Source organism: Hydractinia symbiolongicarpus, chromosome 1, assembly GCF_029227915.1.
Source record: "Hydractinia symbiolongicarpus strain clone_291-10 chromosome 1, HSymV2.1, whole genome shotgun sequence".
Lineage (NCBI taxonomy): Eukaryota > Metazoa > Cnidaria > Hydrozoa > Anthoathecata > Hydractiniidae > Hydractinia > Hydractinia symbiolongicarpus.
In genome coordinates this window covers 6,175,089-6,197,056 of record NC_079875.1, presented here as the reverse complement: position 1 = coordinate 6,197,056, position 21,968 = coordinate 6,175,089, and the positions used below count along the sequence as shown (strand labels likewise).

The 21,968-nt window shown below is 32.0% G+C and overlaps 2 protein-coding genes across 3 annotated transcripts; both read right to left on the bottom strand.

The window, feature by feature from the left end:
• Window positions 1-221: 221 nt before the first annotated feature.
• LOC130634360 (katanin p60 ATPase-containing subunit A-like 2) lies at window positions 222-9,920 on the bottom strand. 2 transcript variants are annotated; one of them, XM_057444616.1, is made up of 18 exons: window positions 9,785-9,920; window positions 9,281-9,339; window positions 9,072-9,142; window positions 8,636-8,732; window positions 8,467-8,539; window positions 7,427-7,490; window positions 7,217-7,337; window positions 6,824-6,922; window positions 6,551-6,625; window positions 6,190-6,267; window positions 5,249-5,347; window positions 4,766-4,829; window positions 4,408-4,526; window positions 3,364-3,461; window positions 2,963-3,073; window positions 2,283-2,451; window positions 1,782-1,884; window positions 222-682 (listed from the first exon to the last, which is right to left on the bottom strand). In XM_057444616.1, exons 2-18 carry the CDS (start codon window positions 9,335-9,337, stop codon window positions 597-599), a joined length of 1,584 nt encoding a protein of 527 aa, XP_057300599.1. In that variant the 5' UTR covers window positions 9,338-9,339; window positions 9,785-9,920; the 3' UTR covers window positions 222-596. The 2 variants fall into 2 exon arrangements, with proteins under 2 accessions (XP_057300599.1, XP_057300598.1); XM_057444615.1 differs by lacking the exon at window positions 222-682 and adding an exon at window positions 702-1,594 and having other exon boundaries at window positions 9,785-9,919.
• Window positions 9,921-14,069: 4,149 nt separating this feature from the next.
• Window positions 14,070-21,968, bottom strand: LOC130634344 (proteasome subunit alpha type-1-like). The gene is made up of 13 exons (XM_057444614.1): window positions 21,859-21,968; window positions 21,719-21,763; window positions 21,531-21,632; window positions 18,979-19,082; window positions 18,706-18,794; window positions 18,381-18,451; window positions 18,213-18,296; window positions 18,088-18,133; window positions 17,224-17,303; window positions 17,024-17,095; window positions 15,866-15,910; window positions 15,638-15,670; window positions 14,070-14,235 (listed from the first exon to the last, which is right to left on the bottom strand). The coding sequence occupies exons 1-13, from the start codon at window positions 21,859-21,861 to the stop codon at window positions 14,179-14,181; spliced, it is 831 nt and encodes a 276-aa protein (XP_057300597.1). The 5' UTR covers window positions 21,862-21,968; the 3' UTR covers window positions 14,070-14,178.

The window sequence follows — 21,968 nt, the reverse complement described above, 5'->3', positions numbered from 1 at the left end:
GAACAAAAAAGGAAAAAGGAAAAAAATGCAAGAAAAAAACACAATCAGTATTTATTTTGTAAACATTGTAACAAAAAACTCGTAGTTATTGAAACGTATTTCTCGGAAATTCTACCGATCTTTATACTTCTATATCAACAATAATAAAACAAATATTATTTTAAGAAGAATTATTTTATCAAAGTAAACTTTGTACTTTCAAATAACATCTATTCATAATGTTCCAATTGTAGTCAATCCAATTTCGCAATAGATCGACACGTCCCTAGGACTTTTTAAGCTTGCTCTCCAACAGCATAAAAATTGTTGAGAGACTGTTGTACTGTGGCCACACAAACACAAATGTAAAGAAATGGATTTAACTATTCTTTCCATTACCACAGTTCCTGAATTTCTGATAGCAGTTGTTCTCTGTGACGTTAATACTTTCTTTTTATCAGCATATCGATTTTGAAAAAGATACATGTGCAGAAAACAATAAAAGCAATTCGTATTATTGAAATAAGCCAGAAAGTCTCTGAACTATTGCCCGTCTAGATCACATAAAGTGTATAAGAGTAGTTATTAGCCCTCTCCAACCTTTAATAACATTCTGGTTATGCGATGCCGAATCGTTTAAATACGTGTTTTCTATTTAGTGCGTGAATTCTTTTTCTCGGTTTGCGTTGGAAATACGCAAAATCTAAGAGTAACAAAAGCAGGAAGAAATATATAAATATAATATATATTTAAATATGGATTGCTAAGTATTCTTCAAATCTTTTGTTAAAGCTGAAGAAGACATGTTATTCGAAAACCCGAAATAAAAACAGTTTTACCTACAGTGGTGTCTTATACATAGTTTACGTATTACACTCAACTAGCTGCGGTATGAGAATAGGTTTATTAATGGTGGTAGTCGGTCATATCATCATGACCAGGAACAGCAAAGATCAACAGTATAAATTTTATATTACAATAACTTTGAAAATTTTCTGCAAAAAAAATAACTAAAATGTCTCCTCCTTTCCCGGCTAAGTGCTAAACCTTAAGAGAAAAGTTTCAATGTATAAAAAGTCGAATGTAATAATATAGCGCTGATTGGTTTTGATATCTCAATTCAGTAGCCACAAGATATTCCGAATAGATACACGGCACCAAACATGTGCGAGTTCATTTTCCAGAGTTCCACTTCATAGATTTCGATAGATTTCCATGTTTTTAGTTTGACTGATAATAACATTAGAATCCATGCGATTGCAGTTGCAAGTTTCTTTTCGTCACATTTTATGACAGCGACTTTATTCAGGAAACCTGGAATTATTTTTTTCTTAAAAACTTGATGATATGTTCTAAGTTTCCATTGGACAGATTTAAGGCTCGTCATAACCACAATCCAAACAGTCCATTTGTGACAGTTTATGAATTTCTCTTCGTATCCACATCTTGTTGATGTAGGGATTAAACAGATTTTAAACAGATTCGAATTCTTGTTGCCATTTTTCATATTTGACCTGGATGTTTCTTGCAGAAGGTTTAGTCCTAACCAACGCTGCTTCAACGTCTGAAGTAAGGACAGGTTCAACTTGTAAAGTTGGCAGCTCCTTTATGTTATCTGAAAGGAAGCAGTGTTGGAAGCAGAGTAGAATATTTAATTCGTTAAAAATCTAGAGCGTGTTAAAACGTTAAGTATCGTAACGTGACATATCGTGTCATGGCGTATCGTGTTGTATTGTTACGATTGCTAAATAGGATAACATGATAAGTTTATTCAGAATAAAGTTAAAAAAACATAACCCAACCTTTGTAGTGTTTTTCCAAGACGTCAAATATCTTTCTGACTGGCCTCATTGCAGCTTCTTTACATAAAAGACGAATGTCCGAACCTGAATAACCTTCAGTTTTCTACAAAAAAAAATACCATAAACCAGCTTAAAAACACATAATGTTGGTATCAAGAGGTTCTAATGACATGGCATGAACTTAATAAACACATAATTTTATCATAGAAATTAAAGCAAGTCTCTGTTTATGTCAAAAAAATTTGTTTTAAATAAATTTAGTCAGTCAGAATATCTGAAAATATTGCGCAGATTATTTTTCCGAATCAGCAATATCAAGAAAAAAAAGAAAAAAAGTGATATTACTTGTCGCGAAAAAGACCTAAAATCGCGAAACTATGAAAAACCTTTCTCGCATTTTTTTTACAATTATATATTACATCGACTTCCCAAAACATTGCTTCAATGTTAACAACATAAATCCTTGAAAATTCTCATAGATCGAAGACGAAAGAAAGAAACCTCAGCTAAATCTTCATAAGCTATCTCAGTTCGAATTTCCAACCCATTCTTGTTTGTAGTTATTTGTCTTGGTAAATGATGTTCAATCATCCGTTGGCGCGCTTCTTTAGTCGGAAGGTCAACTAGAATACGTTTCTCTAATCGCCTTAGCATTGCATGGTCTAATTCCCTACGTTATCAAAAAGAAATTAGAGTCAACAAAAGTTAATGCGAGAATTTAGTACTGAGGTGATAATATCCTTACGGACACAAGCAATTTTTTTATGCCCATGCAATGCAATTTGTTGCATTGTACACGCCTGAAAAAATTGTTGCATATTTCATGTCATTTCTTTGCTCACAAATACAATATAATTATGCCGAAAAATTTTACATCAATATAAATATTCGGTTTGTAAAAAAAATGTTAACACACGTGGTATGTGGTGACATAAGAAATATTTTAGATGGGTGTAATGTAACAACTCTTTTTTCTTTTCTTGACAGCGTGAAACCTTGGGGAAACTTTTCCCAAGGCTTCACGCTGTAAAGAAAAAAAACATCTTTGATTTAGCAATGATTTTCTTGGGTTGAAACTTAAATTAAATTCTGCAGGATTTTACATTCGTAACATGCTTTTTGTTAGGATTCAGCAACGCAACACCCAAAACTACGTGTATCCAAAAAACTCAATGTGTTACCATGGTAAATTTGAAGCAGCCAATAAAAATACGAGATCTTCAGACTTGGATAATCCGTCCATTTGTACAAGCAGTTCTGTTTTCATACGACGACTTCCTTCGTGTTCTCCACTAAACAAGAAAGGTTTGGAAGAATTTCGAGTATTTGAAAATTCTTAGCATTCATAGCTTTAAACAATGAACAGTGAAATTACATAACAGGTTCTCTGATTATTGCACAAGGTTCAAAGCCTTGTAATCCTATATTACCTTTAATTTTATTTTTTGGTCTATCAAAGCCTTGTGTTCTTATATAATTGTTATTCAGATTGTCAAATATTTTAAAAATATTAAAACATGATGTAGTTTGTCAGTAATAAAAAGAAACTTCTCGGAAGAAATAACATCCTTGGTAAACATACCTTCCACCACTTGAAGCACCTCTCTGGCTCATGAGCGAATCTAATTCATCCAAGAATATGGTGGAGGGCGCATGAAAACGAGCAAGTTCAAATAATACCTGCAGAAATACAAAAAAAAATGAGTACATTTCCAAACATCCATATTCCAAATTAGCATATTGCAGCTTTCAACAATGAGACCAAAAGTCTTAAGAGGTCGTTCATCGTCATTCTATAACTTCAAACGGCAATGCGGAATACGGTGAATTTAGAAAATATGAGTTTCTTTGCTATCTTTTCCCCCGTCTCGTGTGAGTCGAAGTTGTATTGGTCTTGTGTGTTTCAACAACCAAACCGGCAATGATTCGCAAAAAAAGCAAAATTAAAACTTTTTGTAGAATCAAATACTGAGTATTTTGTACCAGCATAATGCAATATTATTACTAGCGATATCCTAAATGCTACGCTTGACGTTGGAAATGCTTAATGCAAATTAGACTTCAATGGAAATATGATAATTATACTTTTAATTTTGTTAGTGTGACAATGCCAGAAATTAACAGAAAATTTCACGAGTCAAATTGTAGAGTTTATTTTCCAATTAGTTATCCGAAATTCTTAACAGTCGCTTTTTTTAAAAAAATGAGAATTTTGCCTTATTTGCTTGTAAGTTTTATAATGTTAAAAATAGAAATATATATTTTACAACATAAACGATAAAAAGATTCAAACTACACCGTCTAAACTGAAATATAAACTCAAGCCTTGTTTTATCATAAATTATATCCTTCGAAGATTCTACTTTTAAAATGACCATGTTATTCTTACAAACGTTTAATTATATGCCAATTCTAAGCATGTTTATAAGTGCGATGCTTTAGAGAATGGTGTAACGGTTGGACGTGACAAATCGACAATTTTAAGATGCTTTCAATAAGCAGACAGGCAGTCGTCTTGTTCATTCCTAGACTTCTACAACAGTTTTTTTTGCCTTCCAGCCCTCAACAGATATGTTCCTACTTTCAACTAAAATTGTGCAAAGTTAAAAAATACTTCAAAACTTACTCTAACTAATTTTTCGGAATCACCACGCCATTTGCTGACAATTGTTGAAGCAGATATATTAAAGAAGGTTGTGTTGCATTCGGTGGCGACGGCTTTAGCAAGAAGTGTTTTGCCAGTACCTGAATGTTGAAAAGGTGTATTGTTTGATATCAAACTACATCCAAACATTTAAAAGGTGAATTATAAGAGAGAAAGAGTTGTTTCTAAAATGTTACTAACAGATGGCTGAAGTTTTAGGCTTTTCTTTCATGCACAAAGAAAGGAAAAATGGCTATAATAAACCTCTCCTTGTGTCCGAATAAAGATGGAAGAGTCTGAGTACAATGCGTTGAAAATAAGATATGAGAAAAAAATAAACCTGGAGGGCCATACAGCAACAATCCTTTCCACGGAGATAAGATACCTGTAAATAGTTGTGGATACTAAAACAAAGAAAAAAATCTCATAATAATTTAGTATTGGAAGTCTTTACTTATGGAGCTAACGGATTCAGCTCGTATTAGCCCGTACGGGTTGGATATTCTGGCGCATCGTACAGTGTTGTTAGCGTATTGGACGTCAACAGAAAAACACTGGTACACAGTTATTTGATCGCTAATGTAACAAATGTGTGATGGAATAGAAAGTTATCAGAAGAGAGTCCCAAAGAAAATTGTTTAAAAATAGATAAGAAAAGCAACGGAACAATAAAACAAATGTCTTCTGAATCATTGCTGCTAAAAAGAAAAATTTCTTCCACAATATCTCTAATTGGTTTGCTATATTAAATCTATAGAGCTGGTTTGATGGAACAGTTGTGAAATAGATATATATCTAAAAATTACATTTTAAAGATCCTTACTCTTATTGGGTAAACAACAGCTTCTTTAACCAATCGCTTTGCTTCATCTAAACCAATAATATCATCCCAATACACGTTTGGATTTTCCAGGTATATATCCTAAAAAACAAAAAAATGAGATACACATGAAAAAGACAAATTGTTGATTAAGTGAACTAAAAACAATTTTGAATGTTGTATATCTTCTGAGCTAAACTCAATATAATTTGTGGGGATTGTTTTTGCGCATAAGTTGCTATTTCATATGAAACTTATTTTTCACGAAGTTATGACTTTTCTCATAAAGAAAGGCGTTAAAAATAACAAAGTTTTAATAAAGTAATTAAAGGAATAATTTGGTATTGTTTATAATAAAATACAAAAACGAGTTTGAAAAAGTTAGAATATTTATCAGTTAGGATTTTCGCACACTGACATCGAATCTAAATATGTACATATGTACTGATAAAACCCTTATGTTATACCATTTCTAAATAAGCGCGAAAAAATAATATCTAATCGTTAATTGTAGATTTAAACTTTGTAATAAAGAATGCGTCACTTATAGATGTAGTCAAGCTTAACACCCTCCAAGAAAACGCATTTCCAGCTTCAAGCAACATGTCCCTCGCTGACTCAGATTTTTCCTGTCATGCTCATCCCATCTAAAACACGTATTACGTTTGGTTTTGCCAATATACTTCTCTCCACAAGAACAGGTTTCCTCATAAATTGTTAAAGTAAGAAAACTTTGGCGTCTCTTCGGTGTAAATCATTTTTAAATAGTTAAAAACATTGATAGATAATAAACGAAAGAAAAAAAAGCAAGCAGATACCTAATGCATGACAGAAAGTTGTTACAAACTTTTTGGACGCTCTAGTGTAATAATCCAACAAGAAAATCACTGAAAAAAATCGCGATCATTTTCAGTCATATTCTGATTAACAAAAATCTATCTTACCCTTGTAACTACGGCAGCCAAATCACGAAATTCTCCTGACAAACCAGTATATCCTGCTAGAGGTTTCAACATACGCTCCTAAAATGTTGTCACATGTTAGAATAAAGTTATGTGGCCTAAGTGGCGTCAATGAAGGTTTTACATCTTAATAGTAAACGAGCATTTACAAAGCAAACTCTATACCTTATCATGGCCACTCGCAAACTTATGTACGGTAAGCTGCAAAAAAAAAACAAGGGTTTCTCTTTTTCCCTTAAAATGATTTTAGGATATTTGGTACGAATTAATTTCTAATCCTTCTTTAGGAGTTTTTAATAACAAGAGCAAATGCAAGGCAGAAAATTTTAAATCACAAACCTACCGATGTATCGATATTTGACATGTATTCTGTTTTTAACGTGTTCGATAATATTGCTTTGTAGTCAACAATTGTTTTCTACGGATAAAAAGAAAAAGTTATATATATACAAAAAAAATATTTAGAAAAATTAATAAAAAATCAATTATTTTTAATTTTTCGTGTTTTAAGGGCAAAAGAATACATCATACAAGTTAGAAATTAAAAACACAAGAAGGAAATACATAGCGTATAACAGAGTAAGCAAAAAAAATTTGTAAAAAAGGATTCATATACTTTTCCATGTGACTGTTCAGCTTTGTTTTTCTGTGTTGTAATGGAAGTTCCTGATACACCAGAAATATCTAATTGACTTGAAGCTGGTGACAACACTTCCTAAAAAGTAAATCGACATTTTTTCTGCTATATCAGAGCGTGATACTTTCAAAAAAAAACAGGAGCCTTCTAAAAGGGAAAATTTCAGCTAATAAAAAATTGTTGATTTTGTTTTCTTACAAAATTTTGAAAAAAAATGAACAACTCTAAATTCATGAGAATTTCTCCTCTGTTTAATTAAGAAATATGTAAAGACCTGCTCAAGAAACCCTGCGCAATTTTCATCAGCAAAATTTACAACAATGTCTTCCCTTATTACTGAAGTAACTAAACAAATTAACGTTTTCCCCTTACATTTGACTGCTCTTGATTTTTTATTCTTCTTGTGTCACTCTTTGGACGTCTAACTTGATTTATACTTTCTGAATCACTATGAGAATGCGTTATATTGGGAAGACTAAATGAATTGCTTTTCCTAAAAGAAATGAGACACATATTCTATGGGCGAAACGTGATATGTTGTTGTAAACACCAAAGAAGCTGATTTTACATGAATTTACTTACGTTTTAACAGAAAGTCTTTCTTTGTTGGAGAGAGATTTTTTAGATGAAGAGATCCTCTTTTCATCTTAAATTAAAAACATTAAAATTTAAAACGTTGTTAGAACAGATATTAATATTCTTAAAATCAGCCTAAAATTATTTCTTAATTCAAAACGTGATTTTAATGTGTGTGCGCTTTATTGTTTTCATTATTAGATTCCCTTATGGTTATGGTATGTTTGTATATTTTTTGTGGTTGCTGTAGCCTTGTCTTTACATATTCTGTGCAGTTTTTGTATCCCATATAATTATTAGTTATTTTTTTATTTTTTATTCCATTACAATTGTGATTTTTCAATGGATTTTTAATATGTTTTATAAAATTTACTAACATTGGTATCACAATTTTTATTTTTACGCATTTTAAAACAGCTATTTCAATTCATTCTCGTACTCGTCTTGCACTTTACTCGGCATTTAATGTACCCGTACTCGTATACTCGTGTATAGTTACTCGCGATCGGGACTGTAGCAGTCAATTTAACTGTTGTAAGATACTGTATGTTATAAAAATTTGAAAATGACATTTGTTAAACTGAGAATTGGCACAATATGTTTTAAAATGAGGATTTGTCTACCACGCAAAATAAGATTATGCAAGAATGGTCAAAACAAGGGTTAGTGAAAGTTGCATTAAATAATTACTACGGAAGATTAGAAAAGTTTTGAAAAAAATGAGAATTTTAAACACCTTTTCCAAAGTAAATATCATCAAAAATGATTTCTTCCTGAAATATTGCAAATTCTTCTCTGAAGTTGAACTGTTCTTTTATTTAGTTGGCAGTTATATTTCCATGGAATTAACACATAATCTTAGTGTAAACAAAACAAGGTTACATTGATTGAACAACTGTAGATATTTTTGTTGCAAATTTGTATTAGAAAAAAATTGTGATGGGCTGGAGAGTTTCTGATTTCCCTTCCAAGAGCAGGTTCAAACTTTTTCTCATTATTAAAAATTTGCTAAGAACTGTGCATCAAAGGTATATATAAAAGCTTACTGTGTTGGTCCTTAGATCTTTTTGAAATCTTGGGCCACTTGTTAAATTTAACATAATAATACGATTCGTATTCCTGGAATAAATAACAAAACAAAAATATATAAATGAGAATGTGTTGTTAATATAATTAAAGTCTGTAAACAAACAAATTCCACCCTATTTATTATACCTGTAGCACTGTCTGTAAATCAACATTGTCACACACTTCAAACTTTTTCAAACTTACACCAGCTTCATGTTCCAAACAGTTTAATGAGTCCAGGTAACTAAAACATTGCAAAAAATAACCTAATAATTAAATTACAAGCTGTAATCAGTTTTAACAAGAAGTAAAACTCATAGCAACCATTTATCACCCAGTTTTCACCTCAGTGACGCTACGGGGTTAGTTGAAAGAATAGCATTTTATCCATAGAAAAAATACGCCAAAGGCGTACAGGAAAAAAAGAGCAGTAGAATGGATTTTTGATGATTTGAAAACTATATCTCTAGTTGCGGTAAAAATATTCAAGGCTAAGTTTAAAACTTTTCATGAAATTTTTAGCCAGATTTTTAAAATTTCAAACTGCCAAAATAAAAAAATAAAAAAATAAAAGTTGAAATACCCTTCCTCTTGCATATAATGCAAAATCAGCAACAAAATATTTCTCTTTCTTTGTTCACTTCTTTGTTCTTCCTACACAAACACAGAATTACCATATTACAGGGAATTCTAGAGCTATGAACAACTTCTACACTAAGGTGCATCCTAAAGTTTCTGGCAATATATACACCATATACACACATCACAACAATTAAATCAACCTATGCTTACACTGATTCTTGCTTCGTTTGCATTTTTAAGTTGCTGGTAACTCAACTCATGAGACATTTCTAAAAGAAGATAAAACAAGGTGTTAATAAAGGTAAACTGTAACCCTATTTACTATTTTTTTAAGTAGCTGACCTCCTTTTTTATGCTAGTATATATATATTGAAAACGGATGTTAAGCCAAGAATGATGACGATGATGATAATATTGGTTGTTATAGGAATCTGTAGCATTGTTATATAGAGCATAAATTTCTGAAAAAACGTATTCTTGGTTTTTATTTCTATATGATTGGGTGATATATAATTCTATATAGTTTGTTTTGTTTTTTAACATGAAAATGTTATATCAAAAGATATTTTGTCACATCTAAATTACTACACATTTGACATTAAAATTCTATGCAGATCACATATACTTCAAGCATGTAGATGATTTTAAAAGATGGAGATATTTAAGCTTAGAACATATGCATTGATGCAAATATTTTAATCCAATTTTACTTGCCTTTTGTTTTTTTACTAGATTTTGATTTACCCTTCCTGTTTGTTTAACATATATATAAATCTAAAGAAAACAAACAAACAAACTTAAAATGTAAAAATATAAAAATTACTCAGAATAATTTATAATGCCAGTAGTTATATTTTGTAACATAACAAGACAGACATATATAGATTGTATGTTTCTATTTAACGGGGGCATATGACACATAATGAGTAAGCTCTGTTTTAATTTAAAGTTAAAAAATTGTGATGGACTGGAGAGTTTCTGATTTCCCTTGATGAAATGCTTAAATTTGTTTTATTTCTAAGAGCAGGTTCAATCTTTTCTCATTATTAAACATTTGCTAAGAACTATGTATTAAAAGGTATATATAATAAAACTTACTGTGTTGGTCAGGATAAATCACATAAACGAGTGAGTGAGCAACCCTGTGATTGGGTAAAACTTACCTGAATAGTGTGATTATTTTTCTTGCTTAAAATGCCCTTAAAAAGGGCAAGCTGTGGAACAAAAGTGCATTAAAATTTTTGTTTACATAAAATAATAAAGTAATTATTCACCAATTCACCAATTAAACAAAAATTTACTGTTACTTGGATTGAAGATACGGTGCATATTTCACATATAGCCTAGACGACACATGTTCAGGAAACTTTCCTTTTGAGTGTTCTAGACATGTGGCTTAGATTAGTTTAGTAGGAAGAAAGTATAGGTATATAATGAAAAAGGTGCGCATGTATTATCATATCTGATATATTCATATATGTATAGTCATATCATTAGCATTCTTGTGCAGCAATGATGACATTACACCTGAGAGCAAACAATACACGCATATTATTATATGACTCACAAAGAATAATGTGTTAGGAACATTTGAACACCCCCAAACATGCAATATTGGTTAAAAACCAAGTCAAATGACTTTTTTGCTAGAAGAGAATAGCTACCTAAGCTGTTTCTAGCTGGTTAGACCAGAACTAAGTATCTCAAGACTTTTAGTTTGTTTATGCAGTCTTGTCCCCATTGTTTTGACATTGTGCAACATTGTACACTCACTTGATCGGGTGATTTACCCTGATTAAAAGGTAGAGTCACCCAAGGCACCATAGTTTAATGGTTATCACTCTCATACTTTGTGCGGGAGACTGGCGTACGAATGTTACCATAGCCCGCTGACCTTAATTGAGTTTACATAGCTCAAAGAGAGCATTAAATACTCCAGGAGTCCCCATCAAAGGTTAGCCAGTATTAGCATACTTAGATAGATGTGCATATTTTACATGGCTAGACCCACAAATATCCAGGGATATATCCTGCCTATTATTTCCAGGAGAGGCCATGGCTTAGATTAAGTGTCCTAGAGTATTTATTGCTCACTTTGAGCTACGCAGACCCAATTAGGTCTGCGCACTACTAGACAACTCCCAGCAACATCCAACGGCTCAAACAGTGTGCCAACTCCCCAATTTCCCTCACCTGGCTTGGGTTAACCCAAGGCTATGGTAGCATTCACTCGGCCATGTTGAATTGCCGCCAAGAAAAATCGAACCCCAGTCTCCTGCACATAGTACGAGAGCTATAACCACTAATCTACAGCGCCACTCCACTAATCTACGGCGCCACTACTACTACAGCGCATACTCTCAAGATCTGGGAAAGGAACCCACAGGGTTTGAACTAGGAAAGTAAAGTGGGTTCGCAAAATTTTGGCACTCTGTAACAAAGTAAACCACTATCTAGATGTGGCCTAGGAACACTGTATATCAATTACCATTGGCTTGTTCATTAGTAGCTACTTGTTTTTCGACGAGAATTTGTATTTTTAGTGACCTGCAAGCTTTACTTTTTCCTGCGTTAATGTTTTTTTGTTGGAGACAAGTGGGGGACGTTTAAACTCATATATAATTATTGTTTCAGAGGTTCTTAACCAGTTTTCGTGAACATTACAACGCAAGTTAAATACAGTATACTGATTAAAGTTGTTTTCACAAAAAATATGTTTGTTTCAAACACAAGTCTTACAGTACTGTCCAGATGTAGGTGTGCGCATACCCTCAACTTGCAAAAATAATTCCTTTCATTCAATAACACAATAGGACAGTGAGTTCCTTTCAAATCATGCGATAATAATTGCTTTGTGTTAAATTTTTTAAACCGGGATCTAAAAAAGCATTTGTATCGCCAATTTTGGTTCTTAAACTTTCAAAATGCGATCTAAAAAAGCCTTTCTATCGCCGTTCTTCGTTCTTAAACTTTTAAAGCGATATAACGAAGCTTTCCTATCCTATCTCTGCGTTTTTCGTTTATAACTTTTTAAAACGCAATCTAAAAAAGCATTTCTACCACCGCTTCAAAATATTCAATTCGCAATTTTATCATTTCCTTCCTGTGATTCGCAACAATGGCATTTCAATTCGCAAATTGCGAATTGCGAACTGCTAATTGTTAGCTAGTCATTCAGATAGAAAATTAAGAAAGAGCATTAAGACAATATATATGATAGCAGATGAACAAGTCTAACCCACAAAAAAGATCACTCATATTACTCCACAAGCATCTCTGCCTCCTTTCCTTTACTTTTCTCAAGATATCAATACTCATTTTTTTATAAAAAATCATTTAGCTATTGCCTCTTTTTGCCTTTAATAGCTTAAGTAGAACTAGCTAAAACAAATTTATTGGTCTTCGTTTGGCTCTATTTAAAACTAAGCAGAAACGTTTGTTAAAAAATGGAGCTATAGGCTAGCTAGCTTGAAAAGAAAAATATAAATTTAAAAACGAGATTTCTCCAACAGTCCGTCTACCATATTTGTTTATGTTAAACATTACGGGACCGAGCGCCGAAAAATTAAATGTAAACAAAAGAAACGTATGCTGGGCGAGGATACTTGCTTCCCATCGTGCCTTTTTAATCCCACAAGGGCGCTAAAAACAGAGACGGGCGTACTATCTTGGATTTTTGCCTTTTTGTAGGAAAAGACAGCCATAACTTTTTCCCCTTATCCCCTATGATAATGTTAATGCTGCTTTTCCACTGCACAAAGCAAGCCAACCTCGTCCAGGCATCTTGTATCTTTTCCGAATTTGGAGCAATGCCGACCCAAATACGAGAGGTTGAATGAAAACTTTTTCAAATCAATAAATGTTGTTTTTTAAAGCACGCTTTTTTATGCTCAGTAGATATATTTGTAGTAAGTTGTGCTTCATCAATAATTTTATAAAAAAAAAAATAATAAAAATCACATTACGGAAATGTAAAGAAACATAAAAACGAACAGTTTTTTCGTTGCAATCAAAGATAAACTGATTATTATTACAATCCTAAACCTGTGTGCACGCAGTTTGCATCAACATTAACCCTTTAGATCCGAAGGATTAAAACCATGTTAGATATGCTTATTTTGCTCTGCGTTTCAATTTATTCCCCTGTTTCAAGACCTAGAGGTGAAAAAAGTAAGTCTGGGATTATCTCATTATCCATATATATAAACTGAATAATCATATCTAATGTGGTTATTTTCTGTAATCATAAATTAATAGCCTAAGGCCACTTGTTGAAATAGTTCTTGCACAAATTTCCAACAGCATGAAAATAAGTTTACAGCATTAACCGGAATTATTTATGGATTGGACGGAATTCTGAAAAGGACGCACTTACTAAACATGCTAGAGCTGTCAACTCAACCACGGAAGTTGCGATTTTTATGCATTTTTAATTCGCGAATTGAAATTCACTGATTTTTCAATGCTCTTTTGCAGTTGAAATTTTTTTGAGCATTTTAATTTGCGAGTAAGCTGAAGATCCATTTTCGCGATTTCGAGGATCCAACCGCAAAGCCCCTGCATTTTGATGCTGCGAAATTTTATTGTAATGAAGTTTTTAATAAAAAAATCTATCAAATAAAACATTTTTTATCCTCTTTTAAAGCAGCATTAAAGGTACAAGTATTTTTTATCAGAGTGACTTCGACTATTTACACGAAGTTCGTCTACATATATTCTGGTCTGCAAAATACCATATGACATCTAGTTAAGTTAAAAACGCCCTATATTTTGAACACTGTGAAGAAATCATTTACATCAAATCTTTACCAAAAGGTTCAAGCTTAAGCCTGGACTAAATAACATTCCGAGCATCTAAACGACTGAAAAAATGAGTCTGGAATTTTCAATGTTTTGCCAAAATGATCTGCATGCATGACTGAGCCCAGTTTATACGCTTTCACTAAACCTACAACTAAAGTATAAACTTTCAGTGTCTGGAACCATAAGAATTCTGATGTAAGTTAAACAAGTATCTTTTCTATGAAAATGTAAATACAGAAAAAATCTTCATTTGATTTTCTTTTACGTCTATTCATCGTACATAAATGATTGCGACGATAGTCCATCTATGTCTCCATTTGTTGTTCTTCTCCACTGGGTGTTGTGGACTGCTGTGTATCTGGCTATATAAGTTTAGAAAACACGTGGATGATTAAAACAATGAGTAAGCAAAGTTATATATTGAAAATACATATTGTTGTATCTCACTGTCATCTCTATAGTGAGAAGTAAAATATAATATCAAATCAAAAAAATTTAAACGTCTTTAATTCTTATATACTGTGGTAGATCGACTGATATTTTTTAAAGTCCTTTAAAGAAAGACCTCTTTATTAAAGAAAGCTTTAAGGTTAATGTAATGGTATAAATATAATTTTTTTACAAAAATTTTTTTTAAAAAAATATGTGGAGTTTGATATTCTCTACCATAATGTTAATATTTAATGAGTTGTCGGTAGTTCGCTTAACACCTTCTGCACATCTTTGAATAGGTTATTGTTGTAAAGGTCAGGTTGCGAAAAACTCTTTTACGAGGAATCTTAGATGTTTGATTTTCACGATGACTTAAAATGTCCGAAACTCCCCTCCACGATGGAGAAACTTAACAAAACTTTGCACACGTGCTCATCGATACCTGCTGCAAATGACTTTGTCACATTTTATGTATACGTTGATTATTTAAAGAAAAAGACAGGCTGAAACACAAAAAAACGAGCAAATATTAATTTTTTTTCAAATTTTTAAATAAAAAACAAACGACGCGCTTTTTCGAAAAAATGTGACAAAGTATTGTTGCTATGGTAATGCTAAAGTAATTCATAAATATGACGCAGAAAAAAACGTAACGCAGGGGAGTTTCGCACGTTTTAGTGAGAAACAAAGATGTGGATTTATGTGTACCTGGTAAAAATTTAAAATTCATATTTATATTATCATAGAGACAATTTTATTTGCTTTCATATTCAATAAATAATTTTGAAGGAAAAAACATAATTTTTGAATATACTGAAAATGTGTTTATAACCTTACAGTATCCTTAATTCCAATCTATAGCTGTTTTCAGCAAATCTTAACGTCATTTCGTAACATATAGCATTGGCAATCGTAACAATTTGAAATTATTTTAAATTATAATAATCGTGTAAAAAGCATTATCCGTCTCACCAAATTAAACCTAAACTTAAAAAAACCCGCTAAAACGCCGACCTTCTCTTTCTAAAGCAATAAAACGTCTGAACATAATCAGTAAACGTTATGGAGAAGGGGTCTCACTTTATTACAGCTGATTTTGAAGATACGTTTTAGCACTACAGTAACATAAGTGAACATCATCATTGGTGTAGTTAATTATGTATTTTGTACTTTGGTATGGTTTGAAAAAATAATCCTGCCTCTCTAATATTCCGACCTCTCTAATAATAGATCACCAATAAGGCTTGAATGCGCACGATTACCAGGAAGCAGAAGTAAGACCTCTACCATGGTTTGAATGCACATGTAGAGGCAAATATCTCATTCTCTTACCGTCTCTTGTTCCATTCCTTCTTCAGAAGCACCCTTAAAAATATTAAGCGCATTATTAACAAAATATAATAATGATGTTACCAAAACATTACGCATTTAAGAAAATATATGGTCGAAATAAGATTTTTCACATCTTTGCGTGTTTTGAAAACTTTGTGAAATAACTTAAAAATCTTTTCCACGATAATCAACAGCAAAAGGAGTATGAAATCTTAATTGCTCACTCACCTCTCCTCCTTTCTTCCTATCTTTTGATTGGTCAATAAGAGCTAACTGTAATGCGTTATGTTAAAGAAACATTAACAACTTAAATAAAAAATCTCTGCACAGAAACAACGCAGTTATAAATGAAAAAGTTAAGCTCCTCACTTATTGTTAGATAGTTTATAGTTTTGTTTGATGTGCAGTAGCGATTTTTTTTATTTTATACACTATTTCAGGGTAATGGTATTTAGTGGCAAAATTTTGATGTCACCGTTGTCATGGTCAATATTTTTTTTTGTTACTATAACAACCTTTGTTAAAGACGAAACATTTTTTGCAACCATTAAAAAGCGTAAAATTTCATATTGACGTTATTGATAATCAGCTTTGATAAATGAAACGACGTTATTTAGAATTTGTCTCCACGAAAAAGCTCAGTAGTTACTCTTTAATTACTAACTAGAATGTTCTCTTTGGAATAAGGAGAAAATTGGCAACCTATACTTCGAAGAAAATTAGCTTAAGTAGACACAGCTCTGTATACATGTAAAAATGACATTGATACACCTAAATACATTGGAAAATACAGCCAAAGAAGCATGTGGTGTGTTGAACCATTTGCTATGCTCGTATCAAGTTTGATTTTAAAGGTACGGTTAATAAACCATAAGCCAATCTTTTTTTGTACAACAGATTTTCCAAAAAATGAAATTTCAGGTGCTTCAGGCGCCTACCTCCAAAGTAGAATATTCCTATCCCACTTTGGAGGTAGGCAAAACAGATGCGCAAAAAAGAAACTAAACACAATAGGGATAAAGGACAGGAAAGAAGGAGCTCTCAGGAGCTTCAAGAATAGTTTTAACCCTGTGAATAAAAAAAGGTTTTTGGTAATATACACGCTGTGTCATTAAAATAGGCTAATGCAAGTTAATATATCCCAACTACCTGCTACCCTGTGAAACACACCACGAGCAGTAACAAATTGGATAAAAGTACACCGCATTTGCTATTTCATGTTTCTATAGCACGACTTTTTTCTCGCATAAAAAAGAATACAGGTATTATTAATAAAGATTAAAATAATATAAGAAATCAAGATTCTGAACAATTAACAGGAAGGTATTAGTTCTGTGCAAAGAGCATACTTATTTACGTGTCGGTTACTGCGAAGTGAAAAGATACGAAAGGAGCAACATCATCATTGTCAAGCAGAGTTAACTTTTTATCTTTTCCTACTACAGCAATTGTACAATTCTAAAGAGAAACATTATTATTCATTCAAATTAGAAAACATAACCTTTAGTATAACATACATGAGAAGATAATCTTAGCAAGGAGATATCCACTCAAAATTAAACAAAAAGGAAACGTGATTTTGTTACCTTAACATTCAGTTCTTGCTCATTAGGTAAACATTCTCTAAGAGATCGCAATCCATGCGCAATAATTTCTTCATAAGAAGCTGTAAGAAAATCATGCAGAAATAAGTTTGTTTACATCTTTGCTGTACTGTGTCCAGACTATCTTTGATGAATTTCAGTGAAAGATCAGATAGAACTTCTATAAAATGCCGGTACTAATAATGTACTTCAAATTGATTTAACATAATACATTTCGATTTTGATTTCTTACAGCAGGGCTAGAAACAATGATTTAACAAATAACATTTTGCTTTACAAAATACATATAGGAAGATTTCTGCTGCATTTAAGCAAATATCATTTTTATCTTCACCATCTAAATCATGGCCCTGGACATAGTCTTTCGTGAAAATAGCTTTATTTCCCACTATTTGGTCACCTAGTCAATACTCTGCAATTAACAGAGAATGTTCTAATTTAGAAGATGCAAATACTAGGTCAACGAGTTAAAAATGCAACAGTCGCTGTTTCAAAATATTGCCTGCAAAATGACAATCTAGAAAAAATTAGTAAGATTTTGAAACAGCCTAAAGATCAACCCCCCCCCGTCTCCCCCCCCGTCTCCCCCCCCCCGTCTGCTGCAAACATTTATAAGAGAATTTCAACAAGGTTGAATTGCATTTGATATAGAAACGGTCATTCCAAATTGCATGTGATTAAAGTATTTGCGATTTAGCTATTTTTCCAAATATCTGTTTAGTACATGTACTGTATATGATCTGACAATATTCATATCATAACTTAAAAAAATATGTTATGGTGAGCAGCCCAGTTTATAGGTAAAACAAGACAACTAATCTTTGAAGATGTTACAAAGGTACTTACAGTTTTCAAATTTATCAAAATTTCTTTCTAAGCATGTTCTAGCACTCTATAAACGAATACAATGTAAAAAATATTTCATTTTGTATAAAATAGATAGATAGAATAATAAAGGTGGCCTTTGTTACCTGTGACCGAGCTCCAATCGACATGGCTTTACAGTTGAAATAATTTGCTGAAGGACAGAGTTGATATATATGTGCTCCTTGACTCTAAATCACAAAGAAAATGAGAATTGATAATTTGCTATTAAATTTAAACTAATAACTTTTTAAACTAAAATATGTAAATCGTACATCATAACCAGCAACTAATATTCCAACACCAAATGGTCTTCGTCCATAAACTTTAGTTGGTTTTTGCATTTCTATAAAATATATATAAAGTTAAAAATTATATATTTTTTTACATAGACAATTTACCCAGCTAAAGGATAACAATCTATAAGCATAAAAAATTAAGAGATTAAGAAAACGCAACCAGTACCTAAATTTGTACTAAAACAGCGTAACTATAAGATTTACAGACGTCAATATAAGGTGAAGATTTGAAATATCAGATTTTAAAGCTTCATTATAGGATCAGTAACTCTAAGTATTTACTCAGAGAATATATACATACTTTCTGCAGTAGCTGACACAAGTCTGGAAACTGGTAATGCACTTTCAAAGACATATCTTGAATTTAAACATTCATCACGCATAAAATTGCTAAAAAAGGACAATTATCTGTCATTACACACACAATTCTTTTTCGTAAATTTAAAATTTGTAATTTCAAAATTGGGAACAGCAACTAACTTTAGTCCAGTAATAACAAAGTTTTAAAGGTCTACGCCAGAAGATTTACCTTTATAGAGATCTGGAAAAGTTTCAGCATTGACTGAATACAAACCTTAGCAATCTTCCATCTGATGTCAGACCTGCAATGCTGACTGCCACATGGTCATCGACGGATATAATTTTCTTTTGATAAGATGATAATTCTGAAGAAGACCTCTAAACAAATGCAGAATTTCTGTTTTATATTAAATTGAATCGATTTATATTAATTCCCATGTGGTACAGCATGTTTAATAGAAAATTACATTGTTATAAAATATTATGTCTATGAACTTATTAAAGAATATAAATTTGTTATACTGTCATATAGGAATCACTGTCTATGTGGGTTTCTTTAAAAAAACGTTTTGGGAGAAACAACCTATTTATAATTGGAATGAAAAATTGCATGTCAGGATGAACAATTTCGGGAGATTTTAGATTTTAGAAGAAATCAACAATTTTAGACCAAATTATAGGTTGGCTTGCCTTGAATGTATGTTGCACCTTGTGATTTAGATTTTTTTGTATATTCATTTTCCAAAAAGCATTACATAATTTTTTTTATAATTTACAGAAAAGTACTTTCAAGGAAAATACTGCTCACATAGTAAAACATGCACATTAATATAACACCATATGGTACGTATACATCAATTTTTACTTTATTTGAGTGATTATATGTTTTACTGACAATCTATTCTTCAGGTCTGTTTTCACAGTTATTTTTGAAGTACATAAAAAAACTTTTGTTTTCAAGTTGTTTCTTTTGTTGTTATTTAGGACATTTTAGGAAAAATTGGCCACCTAGTATTCAGTTTTAAACTGTCGTAATTTTTTCACCTTAATCTCATTTTATTCCAGCATGTATGTGACTTTGGCAAAAAAGATGTTCAATGTCTTATTTATTAGCCAAAAACCAATCTATATATCGATGTTGATAAATCAGTTTAACGTCAAACACAATTATTACTATTGACATCATTGCAGTGCACTTGTAACTTTGAGGCCTAATAACTTAGAAATGGGTGAAAATGACCCAGACATCCTCCCACATGAGCCATCTAAGACCAAAATTTAGCAAATCTAGGAACTGATGGGTTAATAGCACGACCTGAAAAACCTTTAAACACTGATATTTCTTAACGGTTCATCAAAATATAATGATGGTTTATTGATTTGCATCTCTGTAACTGCTTGCTTTTCTGATCAAGACCTTTCCAATTCACATCATCACTTGGCAATTGTGAGGTTTAGAAAGCAGGTAGAAAAATAGCTGACATGAAAGACAATGAATAAAGGCTGCTATATTCAACTAGTTTTAAAATAATTAAGTACTGGTTAGCATCTTGCATTAATGGATAAACATTTTTATAATTGAGAATACTTTTTTGAACATATATATAAATGACACAATATTTTTTAATTCTAGTGATTGCTATGGCTTGTAGAGAATGATTGTTGGAAAAATAGAATATATAAGTAAGAATATGAGGACCACAGAAATAGCAAAGCCTTTTTTCTGATTTCTGTTACACAATTTATTTATGTTTTTTCCTTAAAGGAAATTGGCTCAAAGTTAACTCCAGCCCTCTGAATCCACGGCGGCATTCAGCTTTTGCTGTCGTGAATCCTGTTGTGGTTGACCTCCACGACGGGAAAATTTTGCCATAGTGGTTTATAGACTGCACAAAAATAAAAGTACTCTTTCCAACTTACTAATCTTGCTAGCTACTTATTTATTTTGTCAAAAAAGTTTTTGTTACATCATACCACTCATCAATCTTTTTCAAAAATACTTGAATCAAGTAACGTGTGCGATGTAAAACGCATGTGCAAAGGATATTACGCGTGCGATGATGCACATTCATTTTGCGGTAGAAAAATGGGGGGACGTTTTGAATCGTGGACCCCAAACACGATGATCAAGGGTCTACGTATAGCAACTCTCTCAATCTTAACTTCCTTTTTTATGTGTCCGAAATAGTCTGAAATGACTGTACCGTCATTTTCATAAAGTTATTGGTTATTTTTCAGGTCATCACAAGCAAATAGGTAAAAATATGCTTCGTTTTCAAATTAAAAAAATCTTTATCCACGTGGCTTAAATAAAACTTCAAAATTCATTCGGAAAGTTCAGCTTACATTTAAAACAAATTTATACATGTGGGTTTCGTTTTTAAAATTGTTTGAGTAGCACTTGTGACATTAAGAAAAAAATCCATTAAATTCGGACCTGGTATGGTTTCCAATTGTTTTGTCAAATGAAGAAATTATCTACAATTAAATCCACGATAAAATGTCTGTTCCGCCCGTAAGTGCAGTTTTGCGAACTTGCTTCATCCATGCCCCGTCGGCATTCACCTCAGCATTAGTTAAGAACCGCATGGCTGGATTTCTTGTGTAAGACCTGGTTACCAATGACGAAGGGGCCAGTCAAAAGAGATTTGTGTCTACGTAGTTCTTTCAACTAAGTCAAGAGTTGGTGAATTAGCTCGGATGATCAGGTTAGACACATTATTGGTATTCTGCTTACATTTTTTATAGGCTTTTATTAACTTTCCACTGATTTTCTGGTATACGAATGTTTTTAGAACTTTGTTAAAAAAGATTTAAAAAGTATACCTTCAACGCCACCAAAACAGCATAATCTTTTGATTTTAGTCCAACAGTTGCACTACCTTGTTTAACTGCTTCCATTGCGTATTCAATTTGAAATATTCGACCCTAAAACATTGTGTAATTTTTTTTGGTTAGATAATAAGATAAACAAAGACATCAAAACACATACAAACAAGCATTAGACCACTTACCTGTGGGCTCCAAATTGATACATCATGATCATACTGATTTCGATACTAACAAGAAAAAAGATAAAATTCAAAAGGAACTCATGCATTTGATATATACTTTTAAATGCATAAGAAGGAAAGTATAAATGTTTTAAACATACCATTTCTAAAGTATATTAGGTGGCTTAATATAATAGTTACACCTGGAATAATAAGCAATAAGGGTGTGAGGTACCGTTGTTCTATTGTGGCTGCAATATGCAATAAAGTG